This window comes from Argiope bruennichi, chromosome 4 (genome assembly GCF_947563725.1).
Source record: "Argiope bruennichi chromosome 4, qqArgBrue1.1, whole genome shotgun sequence".
NCBI classification, from domain to species: domain Eukaryota; kingdom Metazoa; phylum Arthropoda; class Arachnida; order Araneae; family Araneidae; genus Argiope; species Argiope bruennichi.
In genome coordinates this window covers 20984135-21005938 of record NC_079154.1, presented here as the reverse complement: position 1 = coordinate 21005938, position 21804 = coordinate 20984135, and the positions used below count along the sequence as shown (strand labels likewise).

Below are 21804 nucleotides of genomic sequence, written 5' to 3'. Positions count from 1 at the left end.
TTTCTCTTTAGGATTCGAAGTCAAGTAAATCAAGTGACTCTAAATCGCCTATTTCTAAAAAGCCTAGATTTTTTGAAAAGAGTTCGCCAGATAAAGTTGACTTGAGCGAAAATGAAACACCAGCAATTGTTAGGCGATCTGGAAGGAGAGGTGATATAAATTTTTAATTTTTAATATTAAAAATTTTGTTCTACATCCTGTTTTCCTATAGTTAACTATGAAATTACTAGGGGTTTTGTTTCCTAGGAAAATGTGCCTTTTTTTAAAACATTTACAAAGTATTTATTTTTATTTAAATTTTTCTAATTTTATTTCGAATGATGATTAAATATCTTGATATCTGCTTATTTTGTACTTAATAAACAGGTTTCTTTGTTATATATTTTATTTTTAAAAATATTTTCTAGGCAAGAAAGGTTTAGGTAAGACTATTAAAAATGCTCCTCCTAAACAAATTGAGCCAAAAGACCAATATGAATTTACCGAAAGTACAGAGGAAAATTCAGTTGGCTATCAAGCATCAAATACATTATGTTACATGCCTCGAATAAAAGAGGATTCCCGGTCAGAAGATTCCAAAGATAAACTGACTTTTGCCCAGGTAATCTCAATGTTGTTTTTTAAAAAACTCTAATTTAATTGAATGAATACTTACTAGTTATATATTTTATGACACTATCTGCATGAATATATTGTTTTAAAAAAGTTATTATACCGTAATGATTGCAAGTTAAGCATTGAATTTGAAATATTAATAGTAATTGATATAATGTTTATGCAAATGTACTGTTCTTTAATGATTGCATGTTTGTATGAAACCAAGCGTATTGTTATGAAATATGGCATTTGATTTGTTAGTCGATGAAGAAACAGTCCTTTGGTAACGAACGACGACTTTTATTAAGCACGAAGACAGCACAAGATGATCACAAGCAACACACAGCAGCACACTACAACAAACAGTAGCCCACAAGTAGTAATCAGTAGTAATAACAACCACAGCACACAGAGCGGCCAGATAGAATTCAGCAGGAGGAGGGAATCTTTGTAGCTACTCTCTACGGTCTTCCCAAACGTCTACAATTTTTCACTGTCTTCTAGCTTTAGCTGTATCCAACTGCCGACTCACTACAACACGACTGGCTACTCCTCACATGACTTGATACTGTTTCTACAATAAATTCCAGGACTCGGCACACAGCTCATATCAGCAAATGCTTGAGCTTCACCAGACTGATCCAACTATTCTGCCATCTCTTTCCACAATTCTGTATGCAACTAAATTTGGCTAAACATGCTTGAGACTGCAGGCCTTTAATGGTCTCTGAAGGAGTACAGAAAAAGTTTTGGAACAATCAAGCACATCTCGGTTCCTATTGGCTCTATCACCAAAATTCTAGAAGATTCCAGTGTTATCTGTCACCAGCCACTAATTCGGCATCCGATCAACATCCAACAAAGCTGATCGTAAATGATCTTTCCAGTGCTTGAATTAACTGTACTGGGAAGCAACATTATAGATTTGTGACAATATATTGACCAAATGTCTTTTCATCTGTTTATTTCTTTTTTTATACCATCAGGTGTATTAAGTTAAGCATTTCTTGCTGATACCTTGAGCAGAATCTCCCTTCAGTTTTCAAGGAGTTATTGTTATACTTAATTACTAAGCAAATAAATTGACTGTGATCAAGTTCTTATATTCCTAAGTCTTCTTTTGAAGTTTGTTGTTAGTGTACATTGTAAATTCTAGTCTGTTCATTGTTAAATCTTTTTTGAGTTTGGTTACATGCAATACCTGTAATATGCCAAGAGCAAAAAAACGATTTACAAAGAAATCTGCATATATGTTTTTAATTATAAATTTACAATATGTAAGTTTTCTATATTGCTTCATTAAAATAAACTAATTGTAGATAACCAATTGTGACACATAGCAAAAATGTACAGCAATATACACACTTCAAAATATTCTGAATATTATCTCTTAACACAATTAACATCATTTGCACTTTTTTTTTTGCACTGATTACTTGAAGCACATGAAATATTGCTGAAATATATTCAATTAAATACTGTTTACCAATCTTGGGTTCCCCCCCCCCCCGTTTTTAAAGTATATTTTAAAAATAAAATGGCTTGATAGAAAAAATTGCTTAAAATAGAAATTCTAAATGAATGTCCTTTTATTTATTACATGTGCATGTATGTATGTGTATAGAAAATTAAAGCATGTGTTAGCTAAAATATTTTAACAAACAAATCGAGGTTAAAAGATGTTTATAATAGTGAAATCTATTAAGTAGTGAATAATGTGTTGAAGAATAATTAAAATAAGATATTTCTCTTGAAATTCTGCTCCATAGTGTAAATATTTAAGTGCATATCATGCTATCATTGTCATTTAACAAAACTTCTTTCTGCTGCTTATTAGAAGGGTAGTAACTAGTTCTAAGAAATAAGTCTAATTTTGTTCGTTATATTTAAAATCCTTTGATTAAGATAAAAATGATGACATGCTTTATTTACATTTTTGCCCTAATATTGTAAATCATAACAGAAACTCTTCTGTGATTTTTTAATGGATCTTTAACAGTTAAATTTTATTTTAAATTAATTTTGCTTTAATTTGCAATGTTTTTATTTTACAGGAATCAGAAGCATCGAATACCAGTACAGCATCAACTGAAAAGAAAGTTACCACACCTGTCCGCATTAAACCAGAAGTCACAAATGCTCAGACATCCCAAGGTTAATATTTTTATGTCTCTCTATTACATGTTTCTGTATTTGAAAGAGTAAAGATGACAAAATCATTAAGCTGTTTGCTGCAGCAAGTAATGAAATATTCTATGTCGCCATTTTCAGAGACTCAGAGTATTTGGACATGCTCTTCTTTCTTACTGCCTACCTCCTGGCTGCTTTCCTTGATAAATTGTACATTAGCAAAAAAATTTTTTTAATTATAAAAATTTTAATAATGTAAAGTAAAAATACATTTTAATAATGTAGTATTGCAAATTTCAAGTTCTTCATGTGACAAAATTTTTATTTTATATTATAAATTTTGTTGCTGAAAGTTGGATTTTTAACCATATTTGGTCATTTGAAATAAATTGATGAAATATACTAACCAAAATATTTTGAAAAAGTATATTGATATTCCTACCATAATCTTTCTTCTGAGGTATTTTCAGTAATGTAATTTGAACTAAAAGTAGATGGTTGTAATTCAGAATTAAATTCAATAATTTGGAATTTTACTTTTGCTGCAGTGGTTTGGTGGTAAGGTCTCGGCTTCAGAACTGGAATGTTTCAGGTTCGAGACCTAATTCCACCAAAAAACTGTTGTGTAAGCGGGTCTGGTGTTAAATCCGTCGGGGCCAAACTTCCTCATGCTGGTTACCTGACCACAGTTCAAAATTACGAGGTCCGTCTCAAAATAGCCCTAGTGTTGCTTTAAAACAGGACGTTAAAATAACTAAACTAATTGGAATTTCATTTTGTTCTGATATTTAACATTTCTTTTTTTTTACAACTCCAGTTCTCATAGTGAATAATTTTTGAAGATCCATATTCTTTATAGCTGGTTTTTTTTTTTTTTTTTTGACATTAAAACCTCATTTTAAAATAAGATCATGTTCTCACACAATAAAAAAAAAAATTAGTTCTGACAGTAGACAAATGAATTACCATAAATTGTTTCACATGGATTATTTCACTCCTTCTCAATAAAATCAGTTTGTAAATTTTTATTTATTATTATATATATATATATATATATAAGTATTATAACATTTTTAAGCTAGCATTTATTTTGTAAATTGTGTCATACATCAATTAAAAAAATAAATAAATTTTCTACAGGGCTGGCCGTTTTATCTAGAGTAACCAAATGTGACACGTAATTACTTCTTGGGTAGTATATAGTCATTATGAAAGGATTAAAAAAACATTTTATTAGATTTTTAATTGAAAATTAATTACAATTATAACACTTTTTCTCAATGACTTAAGCATATCATTTTGCTGGAACTCTTTTCTTAATTGTTTTTAATTTAAAAGATAAGTTTTTCAATGGTGTTAATTTTACTTCCGTACATTTTTTCTCTAATTTTGCTAAACTCTTAAGTAGATTGTTAAATATATTTTATCACAATACTTTTCGTTGCTTCATTAATGATAATGTCTCTTCTGACAATATTAAATATTATTTGTGTACATATTGTCCCTGTTATACAATTAAGAATAAATTTTAAAAATAAAAATTGATGAATCAAACTTAAAACAATATCATGCTAATGTATTTTGAATTAGAATTTTGAATTACATCCAATTTTTACATAAGCCATTTTTAATATTCATTTCTAAAAATATAATTATTGGATGATATATAATAATTTCATTCCAAAATTTATTTGTATTTGCTTTAAATTTGTTAGATTATTAATTAGTATGAACTTCTCTATAATATTCATTTCAGTTTTGCGACAAGCATGACTGAAGATACTTGAATATACTATTTTGCAATGGAATTTTTTTTAAGAGCTATTTCTTTTTGATTGAAACAAAATATAAGTTACCAAATTTATCTGCTATTTGTTTCCTAAAACTTTCAAGCTCATCTGTTAAGCTCTTAGCAAGGTGATCAAGAACATGGTAAAATTTATAATGACATATTTCAGTTTTGCATTCTGTAAAGAAGAAAATGTGTTTAAAATTTGTGCATTGTTCTGCTACTCTTATTATTATTCCCCAATATTTATGTTTTTTTTTTTTTTGTAATGCCTGGACAAATTTTTTACATAATTTTTTATACTTCAAATTTATTTCAGTTCGAAAAGCTCTGTTTTTGGCTGATGATGAAAAACTAAATGAAGAACCAATTTCAGATGAAGCATCTGATAATGTATTGAGTGAAGATAAGTTGAAGAAGTGGGAAGAAACATGTCACAAATCAAGGATTTCCATGGTAAATATTTAATAATTCAAACATATGTTGATAATTATTTATATGTATTGAAGTGTAGAGTTATATTAGCTGATTCTTTTAATATACCCCATAAAGAACTGAAAGTAGGTGCATTTTATTTTATCCAGATTTTTACCAGTGCCTGCTGTGCCAATGATTTTTATATTTTTCCCTATAAAACCATTTACAGGGGTGTTTGTGCTCCGGGGAAACCCCGGAATTCCGGGGATTTTGAACTTCGATACCCGGAAATTCCGGGGATCGTCGTTCAAAAGGAAGTAGGAATAATAATGAATTATTTATTTTGATCTGGGCGATTTTGTTTGCTTTGAAAGCAGAAAACGCAAGGTCAGCGTGTGTGGTGAAAACTTTTCCTTTCTTTCTCCAAAGGCAGTGATAATGCGTGAAAAGGGGGAAAAAACTTCTTTTTTGTTCTTTCCTTATTGCGAGTTATGACTCATTCCCCCGTTTCTCGGACATTCTCTTCTGGATTCTTTTCGACAAGTAGGCGCGAAAGAAAAAAAAGGGAGACTTCGCGACCAGATGTGCGATCACGTGACTCTGGGTTCAAAGGTCTTATCTCTCCTGGCGTGGCGCCAATAAGTAGAGAAGGGGGATTTTTCGCCGTATTAGCTATTTGTCATTGATCGCTTCGCAACTTTTTTTTCTCCGCTGTGTAAAATTTTCGTTTCATTTATTGATGCACATGTAAATTTTTCGTTTCTCTTATTGAAATATTTTTTTATTTATGTACGCAAGAGAATTTCATTTTGAAATTTCAGCATATGAAACAGAAATTACCCCTTAAAAATTCATATCTAATTAGTTTTACAGCATTAGATCCAGAGCTAAGAGGTAAAACGAGTATAATATTAGCTTTTGAAAAATTATCATCTTTTATGTCCCATATTTTTAGTGATAATGAAAAGTCAAAAGTAGAAGCTGAAATAAGGTTATACCAGAGTGATATTGATATCACCAAAGAAATGCTCTACACATCTGATGAAAGTGGAAATCAAGTCAAGTGTACAATTGATAAATATTGGTCTAAAGTTTTTAATTTAAAAGATGATTTCACAAATGATTATAAGTATCCTACATTGGCTAAATTGGTCAAAGCCTGCCTTAGCTGCTTCCATGGCCCATTAGTGGAAAGTGCATTCAACTTAATGGATACACTTGTCACTGACTATAGAACCTCTCTTAAGATTGATTCCCTAGATGCAGTGCAGACTATTAAATATGATTTAATGGCTTCTAAAGAAACCTCATGTGAAAAATATGGCTCAAAAAATCCAATGACTGATCCAATTCACAAAGATCTCTTACTGAATATGAACAGAAGTTGGAAAACATATCAAGAGGACTTAAAAACATGTATTTCAGATGAGTCACCTATAAAAGTCTCTGAAAAACCTTCTACATTAGCAGAAAAGCAAACTGCTTCTACCTCTGCATGTGCAGTTCTCGAGGAAATTTCTTCAACTGTAAATGAGGAAAATAAAAGTCAATCTTCCTGCAATTATGAAGTTCACCACAAAAGAAAGACAAGCCCACAAACATCAGAAAATAAAAAAAAGCAGCAGAAATTAGATAATTGTTTTAAAGAATTAATTCAGGTAATTTAAAATATTTGCATAAAATGTAGTAGTTTATATGTTTAAAAATTTATGGTTATTAATTTTGCAAAAAAAGTAATTCATTGAACTTTTATAATTAGGTCATTCAATATTTCACAATTGTAATTTTTCATTCCTCTCCCCCCCCCCCTTCTCGAAACTCCAAAATGCCGGTAGTAAGTCCATAAAAGTTTCAGGGGATTTTTTGGGGTCCCACAAACACCCCTGCATTTATAATATATTTATTAACTATATTCTTATTTAATGTCAAAGAAATAGATGTACTATCATGTAATTCTTTAAATCAATAGCAATATGAGTCAGACCAGTGATCAAAAGATAAAAGGATTAAGAATTTTATTGAAGATGCATATACATTTTATTAATAGTATTTTATTTATTTTTTTTTCTTTTTTTCTTTTCAGATTATGGTGGAGAATAATAGGCGCACACCAAAAATTACAGAATCATTAAAGAAGAAAGTATGGCCAGCAAAAAGAAATTTTGCTGGCAAAACTATACCAGGTGGCAAAGGTATTAAATTTTTTTTAGCTATATCAGTGATTTGTTTGATAAATTAACTCATTACACATCACATCAATCATCGGTATCCAATGTTAAATTTTCCATACAAACAAGATAGGACAGATAGTATAAAATATTTTTTATCAAATTATTTTAATGAATTTTATTAAAATATGATAAACATTTAGATAAATCTAAACACCAAGGAATTTGTGCTATTTTAGGAGTCTTGTGCTCATGAATCTTCATACAATTAATATATTGTTCCAAAAACTTTGAATTTCACTTGAATAGATAAAGATAAAATTCAATTGTGTTTTCACTGATTATTTGCCCTGACTATTAGTAAGAACAATTTTATTTTGTTTATTTGTAAATGCAATGAAAATCAATCAGTTTTAATGAGAACAAGATGTATGAAACTGATAAAACAGACAAAAGAAATATACTACGAATTATAATAATCTGGATAAGCAGATATCCAGCTGTCTTAAGAATATATTGAACATTTCAGACCTCAGCTCACTGATCTTTGTTACAAACCAGCTTAAAATGTACACAAATGAGCAAAACTGATTTTTAAAAATAATATGCAATAAATTATAATAATCTGGATAAGTAGATATTCAGCTGTTCTATGAAGTGAGAATATATTGAAAATTGCAGACTTCAGCTCCTTGTTCTTTTTTACAAACCATCTTAAAATGCACATAACATAATAAAATGTTCATTATTATTCATGCACAGTTTTATTTGCATGCATAAGAAAAATTTTCAGTCATTAAGATGCTGAAACAGAAGTTCGGATCTCACATTTTTAAACTTTGCTCATTACTCTAGATGACACTTGATAATTCTATATAATGATTGCTGAAACCCTTGAAATTATAATTGCTATAAGCCCCAGAACATCAGTATTAGACATCTTAATGAAAGAAACTTCCTTCACTGAATTAAAAACATCTCCTGCTCCATTATGCAGATAATTGATTAGAATATGATATACAAGAATCTTGTTTGATAATAACTGTTCCACTTTGTTGGTGAAGAAGTTATGGTTTTGAGGGAATATATTATCCCAAATATTTTGATCCTTTAATTTGTCTCAAAACAATTATCTGCAGCATGTTATGACTTACTATCTCTATTAACACTTTCGGGATGGGAGGCCTCTATCCTAGATATATCGATGAATACATGCATGAAAGGAATCATCATACGAAAATGCAAAAGCATTCATTTGTTGATTCTGTGAATCATCCGACAAAACTTGAGTTTTTTGTCACTAAACCTAACGCTGAAAAAAAAAATATCAAAAACATAAAGTCCTAATGTCATCATTTTTGCTACCTTTTTAGATTATCAGTTCATTCATAATACAAGCACATTCTTCCTCTGACAAATAGCATTTTCTTGCCATAATAAACAGAAATTAAGGCTTTCTGTAATAAAATGGAAAGTGCACAAAATGTTTCCAAAAGCTTCACAAAATACAACAGAACTGATGATAAAACCTAAAACCATCATTTCAAACCTAGTTATGGTTACTAGGAAAAGAATTTCGAGGGAGACCAGAAGCGCGAATGATTCTATCAAGTGGAAAATTACACAATTCAGTTCTGTCTATTTACATTACTCTTACACCCTCACTCGCAATAACTGATGAGTAAAATACTGAAGTCATGCTGAATATGAGCAAGCTGAAATTCAGGATAATAAAACTATATTTATTTCAAAAATAAAGGACACAGGGAGCCATCTAATGGCATTTAAAAATTGTTCCAGTTTAAAGTGCACTTATGCATCACTGTTCCATGAATTCGATTTCTAAAAGCACTTGGGTGGTACGCCGGTTGTGAGAGACATTCGTAGGTTATACATATATGATACACCCATCATGAAAGAGTTAATTTTATACACTTTTTAAAACCTAAAGTGTTTCCTGGTTTATGTAGTCAATTGCAACAAGAGAATGCAATTTATCCTCTTTTTTTTAATGTAAATAAATGAATATGTATTATGACATCATAGTTAACGTAGGGTGTGTGTGGATACATTTTAAACTATTGCTGTAAACAAATGGTGATATAACCTTATTGATGACCATTGTATCTTAGTATCTTAAATTGCAGATATTCTAAATTAAAACAAGCAAGGTTTAAAGAAAAACTTATTTTTAAGATTGTCAAAAAGGATGCTTTAAAAAATTGCTATTTTAATTTTGGATTGATGTATTTATTAAATTAGATGAGTATTTATTTTTATGTATGTTTTTTACTTTTATTTTAGAAAGAAAAGTTATGAGCTCTGATGCTGAAGATGTTTCTACAGGATCCAGAGATTCAGAAGAAGTGAATAACCAAGACAAAAATGCTCTTGAAGAAAAAGTACTTTATTTTAAAATAATATTTTGATATTGTAAAATAATTAAGAATTCTTTTTTTTTTATGAGTTTATCCTTCAAATATTTACTTTGGGCAGTTCTGGTTTTCCTTTTTTTTTTTTTTTTGAAATGGCTGCAGCTAAATAAACAAATGATAGAAAATAGCTGAAAAAAAGTGGGAAGGGTTATTCATCTTCCTCTATATAGTCTCAAAGAAGACACATTTTCCCAGTTCTCAAAAGCTTCATTCCTGTATACAGTTTTCACTCTTTCTAATTATCCTCGATTATCTCAGTGACTGTACTTTAGCAAAATAAAATTAAAACGTATTTTTCTGTATTTGACCTTGAGAATATAATCAGACCTTAGTATCTAAATATGCTTACTACTTTTAAATAAATGTATGCCATTTCTCTTTAAGAAAGTTAATTTTATTATTACAAAAATAATATTTATTTATTGTGTTCTACAATATCATTTCATAATTAGGAAAAAAATAGTATAATATATAGTACAATATACATTGAAGAGCCAAAAAAACTGATATAGCAGGTCATGTGCAAATAATAGAGGTGTTCAACCAATCAGCGTAATGCGATGTTGTCGACAGTGCATATATAATACAACAGGTGTCTGAGGAGGATATTATATTGAATCTTGCTGTTACAATGGCAGATTATCAAGATTTAAGTGATTTTCAATGGGAACTAATAGTCGGTGCACGAGAGATGGGCACAGCATTTCCAAAGTAGTGTTAAAATTTGGATTTTCGCACACAACCATTTCAAGGATGATTTCAAGGAATATCAAGTTTCTGGTAAAACTTCAATTCTCTGGCAATAGTTCCGCCAAAAAAAGACCTTGACAGAAACGGGATTATCGACGATTGAAAAGACTTGTATCGGGTGGATGGGTGTGGAGGAAACTCAACAGATCCCTCATGTCTGCAAGGAACTGTTCAAGCTGGTGGAGACTCTGTGATGATATGGGATATTGTGCAGTTGGCATGAAATATGACTGTTGATACCTCTAGATTCAACCATTACAGGTCAATGGTACATTAATATCCTTTCTGACCACCTGTATCCATTCATGTCCTGTGTGCATTCTGGCAGACGTGGACAGTTCCAACAGGATAATGTGCCACATCACAGGTCTTTGGTAGCTATCGAGTGGCTTGAAGAGCACCCTTCTAAATTTTGTTCCCTCTCTTGGTCACCCAATTCTCCTGATATTAATATTATCGAGCATATCTGGGATATTTTGCACAACATGCTGTCCTTAGGAGATCTCCACCACTTCGCACTCCCATGGCTTTGTGGACAGCCCTGCTGAAATCATGGCGTGAACTTTCTACAGAATAACTTCACAGATTAGTTGAATTCATGCCACGCCATGTTGCGTCACTTTTGCATACATGTGGTTTCTCTACACGATATTAGATTGGTGTACCAGATTTTCTGGCACTTCAGTGTATATAGAGAAAAAAAAGCAAAGGTTTTCTTTCTCTTGCCTTGCTTTAAGATGACATGAATGAATAAATTTTTTTTATGTGTTTGGTTCCTTTTTCAAAAATGCATATTTTATTTTTAATTGAAGTTGAAAAAAAAGGAATTGATTAGTAGTAAAAATAAAATAGGTTTGAAAAAGAATACAACAATAAGGTGGATTAAAAAAAAACATAATATTTTATCTATAATATTTAATTTCATATTCATATTATATAGTCTCATTCTATAGCAAAAAAATATGATTGGATTTTTTAGCTCATTTAAGGTGAGTTTTAGCAACTCAAATGTTGTAATAAATTAATCGTTATAAAAGGTATTATATCTTAATAAATGTCTTTTGCAGTTTGCTGTTGGCATGCACGCAGGTTGCTAGAAATAAAATTTTTATTAAATGCATATTACAACATAAAATGTTCATTCTTCTAATATGTATTCTTAATTTCTGACGATATATTTACTTCATTTGTGTTAATGTTATTTTTTTTATTTTTATTATTAAATTTTGAAACTTGCATTTATTAAATTCTTATAGTGAAAGGACTGTTTTGTAACAATTATATAAAGATTTAAATAGAATATGAATCCATGCATTCATGTATTTTGCTTATTGTTTTTCTGAAATCATTCAGCCTAAAAAACCCGTTGTATCAGAATAGGTATGATAATTAAAAGGCTGTCATTTCCCCCCCCCCCTCCTTTCTTTTTCTTCTTAGTTTCTTTCTTTTGAACAAGAACTATATATAATTTATTGATATTTTTTAGGTTATTTATTCTCATATAATGTTTATAAAATAATTTTATTTTTAATGCATTCCAAAGAAATTAATAAGTTATCCAATAAATTTTTGTCTTGTGCAAAAAGGATTTTTCAAAATTCTTAATAATATTATTCTGATTCATTGTTATTAATCTAACGAAATGAGCTGCAATCATTATTCGGTTTGGCTGCAGGTAACGTAGGAGAAAGAATGCTAGACCTTTAATATTAATTTTTTTTTCTCTGTGAATAAATTAGTTTCTTAATTTAATAATTCAACTTTAAACAATTAACTTTATTTATTTAGGTTCCTGTGCCTGCAGCATCTACAGATATGGAGATTGAAACCAGTGATAGCCATCCTTCCTCTTCAAATGCTGCTGAATCTGACAAACAGATTGATGATATTGATGGAAGTGAATCATTCCAAGACTCAATCACTACGGAGTTTTCACCTCCTTCAGCAAATGAAAATAAAGATAATAAAGAAACTCCACAATTTGGAAAACAAGATTGGTTTCATATTGTTAGCCCAAAAAGTTCTGAAGCTGTTTCTCAGAGGTAGGGTTTTTTTTTAATTTAATTTTTTTTATTTCAACCATACAACTTTTAAATGAAATTCTGTAATAAATTTTGAAGATATATCAGTTTCTATCATTGCTTTAAAGTTTTAGAACCATTTTTGCTGCAAATATCAGTAATGATAAATTTTTTACATAAGTCTTTTAAGAACATTCTTAAATTTCTTATTGAATATTTTTATTTAAAAGCAATTATGCTTTTTTTAACATTGTCTTTATTTTATTTGTTTTATATTCTAAGAAAATTGTTTGCTTAATGATGTGTTATTTAGTATAATCTGAAATATTTTTTCTTTCTCATCTGCATTTTAAAAATTGTATTATTATTATTGTAATTAATTAATTCTGTTTCTTTTTTTGAATAATTTAGTTATTTTCTGTTATTTATTTGTGTTTTGTGGATAAAGAAATTTATCTTTACTAATAGTAAATGAAAATGTGTCTACAGGCCAGATTGTCCGATATAGAGCTACCAAACTTGATACTTATATATTTTGGAGACTGAAAATATGTGCCTTAGAGCAATTTTTTAAAACTTTTAATTAATGAAAATTTAAATAAAATTTTGACTTCCCCCATAATGTTTTCCAAGAGCTTTATTACATAAAAAGGAATGTTAACTCATTTTAAAATTTAAAAAAACTGTCTTTTTAGTTATATTAATTCATTTGCCATAAAAATTTTTTTAGCCTTTGGTGTATTTAGAGATATATTTCTAAAAAGTTTATATTTCATTATTGTAAATGAAACCAAAATCATTTTCATTGTTGCCTCTAATATTTCATCCTGATTGTTTCTTTGTTGGCAACCAAGATATGGAGATTGATTCCCCACCCCCCACCCCTTCCATTTGCTGAATAGACTTTTTTTATAGTTTGATTTTGATATTTTTAAGTACTGTTGTAATTCCAACCATTTTATTTCAAAAACAACAATAACATTTTTTATTTTCATTATGCATTTTTTATGGTGTTTTTGTTTTGTTTTTTCCCCCTAGTCTAAAGTTTTATTTTGTTGAAAGAGCCTTTTTATTGAATGAAAATTTTATTTTATTGAATAATCTCTGACATTATTTAAATCATGAATTATATACTGTAATGCATACAAAGTTTCACTGTTGAATTTTTTTTTTTTTAACCTTATATTTTTTTATGTATATGCTTTGATTCATTAAGAATGCTATTGAATTAGTTAAAGTTTAATTGCTTCCTTTTCAAAACCAACCTTGTATTTAATTTTAAATGAAATAACTGAAAATTGTAGAAGTGTATAACATATTGAATATAATTGTGTAAAGCTTTTAAAATAGCATGACATACATGACTTTTCAAATCTCAAATTTAAAACTAATTTGCTAAGGTGATTACCTACAAAAAATTCAGTTGAAATATTATGTAACCAATAATTCTGGCAAATCAATAGATTTTCCATGATTGCTAATAAAACAATAAAAAATCAATTGAAATGTCCATATGTAATGTACTAATTTTTGTATAATTTTTTTTCTGCAGTAAATGTATTAAAATATTTTGTAGCATTAATTTTATCTTTATATACAAATTTTATTATAAAACCTCAGTATTTTATCCAATTATGTTTCAAAAGTAATTATTAAATATATTGTTGGAGTTATTTGTTTCCATTTGTTTAAAAACCAATCAAAGAGTTGAAATTGAGGTAATTTTAGATTGCACAATATTTAAATTTTTTTAATTAAAAATATTTTCTGAACACAATAGTTTTATTGAAAGATGTAAAAGTTGTTTAAAATGTTATAAGCTGTAAGTTAATCTTGATTTTTTTGCATGCATAGAATATGTAGAATTTCTTATTAAATATGTCAAATCTGACTTGACATTAAAATGTAAAGAATTTATTATATTATTCATGGATATTAGTGTATAAGTTTTGGATTTTCAATCATATTAATAAATTGCTGCTAATCAATATTGTTATTTATTTAATTATTATTGAACTTATTGTCAAAGATTGTGAAATGACATAAAATCTTTTATCCATGTTTTGTTTATTTAGCTCTGAAGAATCTGAGGAATATGAATCTGATAATTGGGATAATCAATCTGTGAGCACCAATAAAAGTATTTCACATTCTACTGGAACACAATCTCGGCCAAAAAGGTAGATTTTTGTATAAGTAGCCTACAAGGATACATACATTAAGCATTTCTTTTTGCAATTATTTTTTTGAGTTTTGTATTTTTTTTTAAAGTGATGTTACTGAAAATAAATGTTAAAGCTCAAAATATATGATTGGTATGTAAAAAAAATATATATATATGATTGGTATGTAATATGATTGGTATGTAATATGATTGGTATGTAAAAAAAAAAAAAAAAAAATCTTTTATACCTAGTTTAATTTTTAAGAATGAAATAAATGTTTAATAATTTATTTTCAAAATATTTTTACATTACTCTCCAATTTTAAATTGATTTGAATCAAAGTATATTTTTTTGAATTATTACTAATTTCCTGATTTTTTCCCCCATTTTATTTGCAGAAAAGAAAGAGAAACCCCTCAACAAAAGAAATGGAAAAGAGCAATTGGCATTGTTTTAAGACAGATCTCATGTCATAAGTATGTTTTTGTAAAATGTACTAAATTCATTATAATTGTATCATTAAACTAAATTTGTTATAACTATTTTCAGATTAAATTTTAATTTGAAGCCATTTTAAAGATAATATGAGAACTAAATCTTATGAATGTCAAGCCAAATTTGAAGAATTAGAGAGATAAAATTCTTGCATTTTGTAAGCTGTAAAGATAACTTTATTATAATTATTTTTTCAAGATGTCAAAGTTTCTTTCCATAAAAGGATGTAGCTTTTCAGAATATTCATTAAGGAAATAATGATATCAGTCTTTTAACATTGTCTCTTAGAATAATGTTTTCATTGTTAGACTTGTTTATTTTTGATTTCCAGAGAAAAAAAAAAATTATGAATAGAAAGTATATATTTATCAAAAAGTTGAATCAGTGGATATTTTTATAATTGTATTTTAATTATGAAAGTTATTTAAAAACTTATCAATTTTTTTAATTAAAAGTATTAAATTATTTCAATGCCATATTGTTTTCAGCCAGTTGACTGATTTATAAAAGTTATAGTTTGTTAAAACATATCATTAATAAGTAGTTATCAAAAAATCAATATAAATTGTGCTGCTGAAATTAAATTATTATTAATACAAAGTATTGCTCGTTCCCCCCCCCCCCCTTCATAATTTCATATTTTCCAAAAGCATTTAAAAATTATTTAGATTCAAAAAAAAAATGGAATATTTTTACTTTTTGAGTTAAAGAAAGATTAAACAGATAATGCTTCTTTTTTTCAAAAAGCAAAAATGTTAATCTCATCTGTATTATGCTATCTATTTATGTTATGTCATATGTGTAAATATTATCTATGTTGGAATAGCTTCATAGCATTTTATCTTAAATTCTTATAATGTAATGTTTCTTTAATACTTAAGTTTTCTAAAAAAAATTGTGATATAGCAGGAAACATTTCAATATTACTAAGCAGAACATTTTTTATTACTTTTTTTTTTTTTTTTTTGTAAAGTATGTGTGTTTTTATGAGATATATTTCATGGTGACTTTTCAATATATGTACTTTGATGTAAATAAAATTCTGAATAATACTTATTGCTGTTTAGATAATTTTACATCTTTACTTTTTGAAACTGTATAAATAATGTATTTTCATTTTATAGAAATGCCAGTGTGTTTCTGCAGAAAGTGACTAATGATGTTGCTCCTGGATACTTAAGCATTGTCCACAGGTAATGCTCATTCCTTGTAGCATGAAAATTTAAAATTGTTTGTGTAGCTACAAAAATTTGGTTGTATGACATAAATACTTGCTCTAGTTATTCTGATTAAATGAAAGTTCTATTCTGGGGAACCCAATTCGATAAATTTCAAAAAAATGTTTAATTTTATTATAGTTAACACTATAAAGTTTTGAAATTTACAAAGGATTTCAGTAGTAGAATGTTGCTATATGTGTATGTCGTTGTGGAATTTCAGAAAAACAGTATTTGAAATATAATTAATTGAAAATTGTGAATATGAATGATCAAGAAAATTTTTGTATGTGGGAAAAGAATAATTTTCTTTTATGATTTATTTTAACAAAAACTGTCTATCGTCTTTATATTATGTACTTTCATTTTCTGTTTTTTAGTTTATTGAAAATGAAATGTGCCCTTATTTATTATTTTTATTTCAATTGTTGTGAGATAAATTCTTCGAACCTGGGATAGTATTTTATTATATATTTATTATGAAATCAGTTGTTTAATATAGGGGCAGGGGGAAAGAAGAAAGAAATTTAATCTGCACACAATCATGCTATCCATTTTCAGTCAAAGCCAAAATGGAGAATATAAAGTGAAATTACAAGGGTATTTTTATAATGGTGTATTGAATGGATTTATGAGTACTCTTATAATTTATGATATATTTTTTAATTTCCTTTAATTAGTTTTTGATAAATTTTTCATTAGCAGAAAGAATTAGATATACTAGAGGCAGTTATAAGAATTTGGCTATTGCATTGCATAAAATTTATCTCTTCTATGTAAAAGTATATAGTAACATACAGTCTCTATTTGAAGTTTATGGAGAAAAAAATAATTTTAAACATCTCCCCAACTTTTTTTTTCTTCCCTCCCTTGGTTGATAATAAAATATCCTATATTTCATCTGAATACAAATTTTTAATTGACTTTTAGACCAATGGATTTGTCTCTGATAAAGAAAAACATAGATAATGGAGTTATCACAACAACTGAGGAATTCCATAGGGACATAATGTTGATGTTCCAGAATGCTATTATGTACAACAATTCGGATCATGACGTTCATCAAATGGCTGTTGAAATGCAGCGAGATGTTGTGGAATTGATAATGGTGAGAAGATTTTGAATGTTTTGCAATTTTTTTTTTATTAGTAAATAAATAAAAAATTATCTTGTGACTTTTAGTTTTGTTTTTAAAAAATTATTTCTTTCAAAATTTTATTTCTTGTAGATTTTCAGAATGATTTTAATCAAATTTTTATGTATATTATAAGTTAGTTACTCAGCACATGCATGTTTTGTCATCATGGATTTATGTGCAATATATAGATAGATAGAAAATTCTTTAGAAAATTTTTCAATACTAAAGCTGATCTTTATAAAAAAAATATGTGTAAAATATAAAAACTCTTGGAACAAAAATATCCATGAAAAGTATAGTGAGAAGAAGATTAGTATGAGGATTGGAGAATTAAGGCTCTAATTATTACACTTAAAAATGAGCAAAAAAAAAATGAATATAAAAATAATGTTGAGAGAAGCTTTAAGTTTATGAAATATACTAATTGTCCTCTTTTTGTCTCATGGGTACCATTTGGTGTAATAATCTATTTAATCTCAGATATTCTGAAACATGTGCACAAATGTTGTTACTTGCTGCCATTTAAATCTTTTGAAATTATTGGGGTCTTCATTTCACTGTGGACACTGTATTAGCTAATGACATCTCATTAGTTTTGAAAATAACAGGGTTACGAAAAATAACGAATAACAGGGCTACGACAGGGGACTGCACTTTTTTTAAAAATCATATTTCTATGTTGCTCATAAATAGAGCAAAATTTGTAAACCACACACGAAATTTGTTGCATTTGAAACATATTAATTAGCCAGTATATGATATAAATTCCTTGTTGTATTGTCAATAGAAAATATGAATTTTAAAATGATAATTCAGCAGATAAAAATTTCAGCATCTCCCCCCCCCCCCGTCTATGAAAAAAAAATGAACTTCGATTGTTAATTTTTTGAGCTGACTGGAAACATTAGTTCATCAAAAATAATATCAAATAGGCTTTACATAGTTCATTTCTTTCATATGATAATTAATAATAGTTGATAATTCCTTATAATCATTATCATCTGAATAACATTTTCAAAAAGTATAATTTACTTTTTTCTGTGGATTGAGTTCTAATTAAAGAAAATGAATATCTAATAAGTCAAATGTTTTTATATCCTGACAGCAATAGTCAAAACCAAAACTCATGAACGCCCTCTGAAAGAAGTACTCCGCGAATAAAGGTGAACTTTTGACTTGTCTGATTGCACTTCTCGTGTCTCTAAATTCCTTGGGTTACTTGTCGTTTTTAAAAATCAATAAGCTGGACTTCCATAAGCTACTTGCAGATCAACTCTTGCTTTTGATTCATTTTCCGCCTTATTTTCATATCTTTGTTTGCTTTTTTCCTCTTTTATTGATATTCATATTGTCAGAGTAGAAAACTAAGCAAAGAGTTTTGGACTCTTAGAAATTAAAAACAAGAACATAAAAAACGAATATACAAATTTTAAAAAATGTCAGAAAGTGTTGCAGTTCTTATTAGTGAGCTGCCGCTAAACTTAACGTTTCTGTGCAACAATGAAAGAATTGAAGGTACACATAGAGAATACTTTACTCAACATCAAAAGGCACATAATGTTGGAAATTAAGATACTTAACTTCATGTATTTTGTTTATATTCTTTGAATGGCATTATGATTTATACTCTAAACTTTTCAATGGTCATCACATCATGCACGAGTGTGTACTTAAAGCATGTGTTTTGTAATTCAATGAATTTTATTGGTTCTTAGTTAACTTTTCGTTTGTTCTTGAGCTGGTTTGCTTATGTCTTTAGTTGAAACTGAGGTAGTAGCTCTTAAGTTCATTTTAATAAATAACAAAGGTATATATATGTAGAACTCAGAAATCACTACTATTTTAGAACGCACATTTAATCACATTTAGGACAATTACATTAACATAAAGGAAATTAAATAGATTTCGTCCAATACATCGCAGGATTAACATATAATTCACATATTCCGTCGCACCTTTTGTTCCGAGACCCATCTGATCTCACACATCTTTACTGTCGTGCAGATCCGTCTGATCTGCACTCCGTCTAACCAGCATGAACACCTGCTGGCCAGCAGATGGCGCTCGTCACTACATTCGGCGATCCTGACGTTTCTTTCGTCCTCGAAAGTTAAAGTAGAAAAATCTGAAAGGAAAAAAAAAAAGAAAACAGTATCTGGATAAACCAATAAACATTATTTTTTTTTTAGTCTGAAGACCATGCTTTCATGAAATCAGCTGCTGTGGAAGTTGTATTTGGTCTGTCATGACATCCAACTTTTTCCACGTCATATCGATCCATAGGTTTAACCTTAATAGTCCGATACGGTCCATGAAACTTTGGTCTTAGTGCGAGTCCAGTTCCAAACTGCGTCCGTTGTATGGCAACTAATTCACCAAGTTTGTAGATGCGCGCCATGTTTCTTCGTTTGTTGAAACTTTTCCGATTCTCTTGCATCTTCAAAATGTTTTCCCTTTCTTCTTCTTCCAATATTTCCTTTAAATGTAAATCAGTTGTATCTTTTAATTTTACTCCAGTTAAAAGCTCAAACGGGGTAAACTTTGTACTCTTAGAAACAGTACTATTGATTATTTTCTGCACTGATGCAACATGTTTATACCATTTGGTAGGGTCTGTTATCGAGAGTTTTGATAAAATGGGTATTAAAATTTTATGCATTATTTCAATTTGCCCATTTCCGCGAGGAATTCCAGTGCTAATTTTGAAATGTTCAATATTTTCATCCTGACAGTATGTTTCAAATTCTTTTGAGGTAAAAGCTGAACCTTAGTCTGTTATTATTCTCGTCAGATTTCCAAAAGTAGATTGTTGAAGCTTAAGTTTAGTTATTGCATCCTGAGTAGATGTTGATTTAATCGGATACAACCAGACAAATTTTGTAAAAGCGTCGACTATTGAAAAAATATGCTGATAGTTCTTATTTGTAGAAGGCATAGGGCCAATGTAATCTATGTGATATGTACTTAAAGGCAAATTTTCTTTTGGCATGGGGTTGAGGAAACCTTCACCTTTCACACGTTTCTTATTACAAAGAATACACTCCACGCAGTTGGCAATCACACTTTCTATTTTCGACCTCAACTTTGGTATGTAAAATTCTTGCTTTAAAATTTCTTCCGTCTTAGCCACAGCGTAATGTCCTTTATTGTGAATTTCTCGAATAATTTCTCTTTGTAATGCTTCTGGGACTATGAGTAATTCTCTACCATTATCGTATTTGTATAAAACTCCATTTCTCACAATGTGTTCACCATCTTCTTGCTTATCTATCAAAGCTTTTAATTTCTTAAGGAATTCGTCCTGATTTCGAGCATTGGCTATTTTAGTGGTCACTTCACTATATGAACGAGTAACAACAAGTACTGCGTTTCGACTAAGAGAATCTACGTGTGCCATTTGTTTTCCTGATCTGTGAACAATTTGGTAATCAAACTCCTCTAACTGTAAAGCCCATCTTGCAACTTTTGGTGTAAGATCTCTTTTACTCATAGTTTGTTGAAAAGTGGAACAATCAGTCACAATTTTAAACTTAGAACCCAATAAATAATGTCTAAATTTTTTCAACGCTTCGATTACAGCCAAAACTTCTAATTCATAGCTACTATATTTTTCTTGTTGTGGAGATGTTTTTCGACTAAAATAATGAATAGGATAAAACTTATTGTCGGTTCCCTGTTGCAGCAGCACTGCTCCGAATCCCTGACTGCTAGCATCTGTATGGAGTTCTGAAACTGATCCCTGTTGATAGAGATGCAAAATTGGCTCCTGAGTTAAAATATCTTTAAGTTTTTGAAAAGCTTCCTTTTGTTCAGATTCAAACTTAAATGCAATGTCTTTTCTTAGTAAATCACTAAGCGGTTTTGCGATTTTTGAATAGTGGGGTATGAATTTCCGAAAATAACTAGTAAGGCCTAAAAAGCTTTGTACTTGTTTAACAGTTTGTGGTTGTAGAAATTTTTGTACAGCTACCGTTTTAAATACAGAGGGCTGTATAGTTCCGTTTTGGATTCTATAGCATAAAAATTCTATTTGCCGTTTTAAAAACTGACACTTCTTAAAATTAAACTCCAAACCGTACTCTGATGCAACCTGTAGAACACGTTGTAATTTTTCTAGCCCTTCTTCCTCGGTTTTGGATGGTATAATAATGTCGTCCATATAAATCAGTACAGTTCCGTCTACCATCAAATTCCTGAATATCACATTAATGTAACGCTGAAATACACTCGGACTATTGGAAAGTCCAAATGGTACTTTAAGAAATTCCCACTGGCAATGATGTGTTACAAAAGACGTAAATTTTGTACTATCTTTCTCTACGTCTACATGAAAAAATCCGTTTTTCAAGTCCAAAGTAGTAAATATTTTTGATTGCTCAAGTTTGTCGAGCAAATCTTCTATGAGGGGTAAAGGGTACCGATCTTTAATCATCTTTTTATTTAGCTTACTATAATCAATGCATAACCTATAACTATCATCCT

The 21804-nt window shown here is 29.0% G+C and overlaps 1 protein-coding gene across 3 annotated transcripts in view; it reads left to right on the top strand.

Moving 5' to 3' along the window:
- The window catches only part of LOC129965481 (bromodomain-containing protein 8-like), a 60735-nt gene that overhangs the window by 35862 nt on the left and 3069 nt on the right, over positions 1-21804 (top strand). For all 3 annotated transcript variants that reach the window (XM_056079388.1, XM_056079390.1, XM_056079387.1), the window contains 11 exons: positions 12-150; positions 408-601; positions 2652-2751; positions 4836-4972; positions 7017-7125; positions 9406-9503; positions 12075-12328; positions 14383-14487; positions 14871-14948; positions 16092-16160; positions 17115-17292. In XM_056079388.1, coding sequence (XP_055935363.1) covers positions 12-150; positions 408-601; positions 2652-2751; positions 4836-4972; positions 7017-7125; positions 9406-9503; positions 12075-12328; positions 14383-14487; positions 14871-14948; positions 16092-16160; positions 17115-17292 — 1461 coding nt within the window. The remainder of the gene's footprint in view (positions 1-11; positions 151-407; positions 602-2651; positions 2752-4835; positions 4973-7016; positions 7126-9405; positions 9504-12074; positions 12329-14382; positions 14488-14870; positions 14949-16091; positions 16161-17114; positions 17293-21804) is intronic.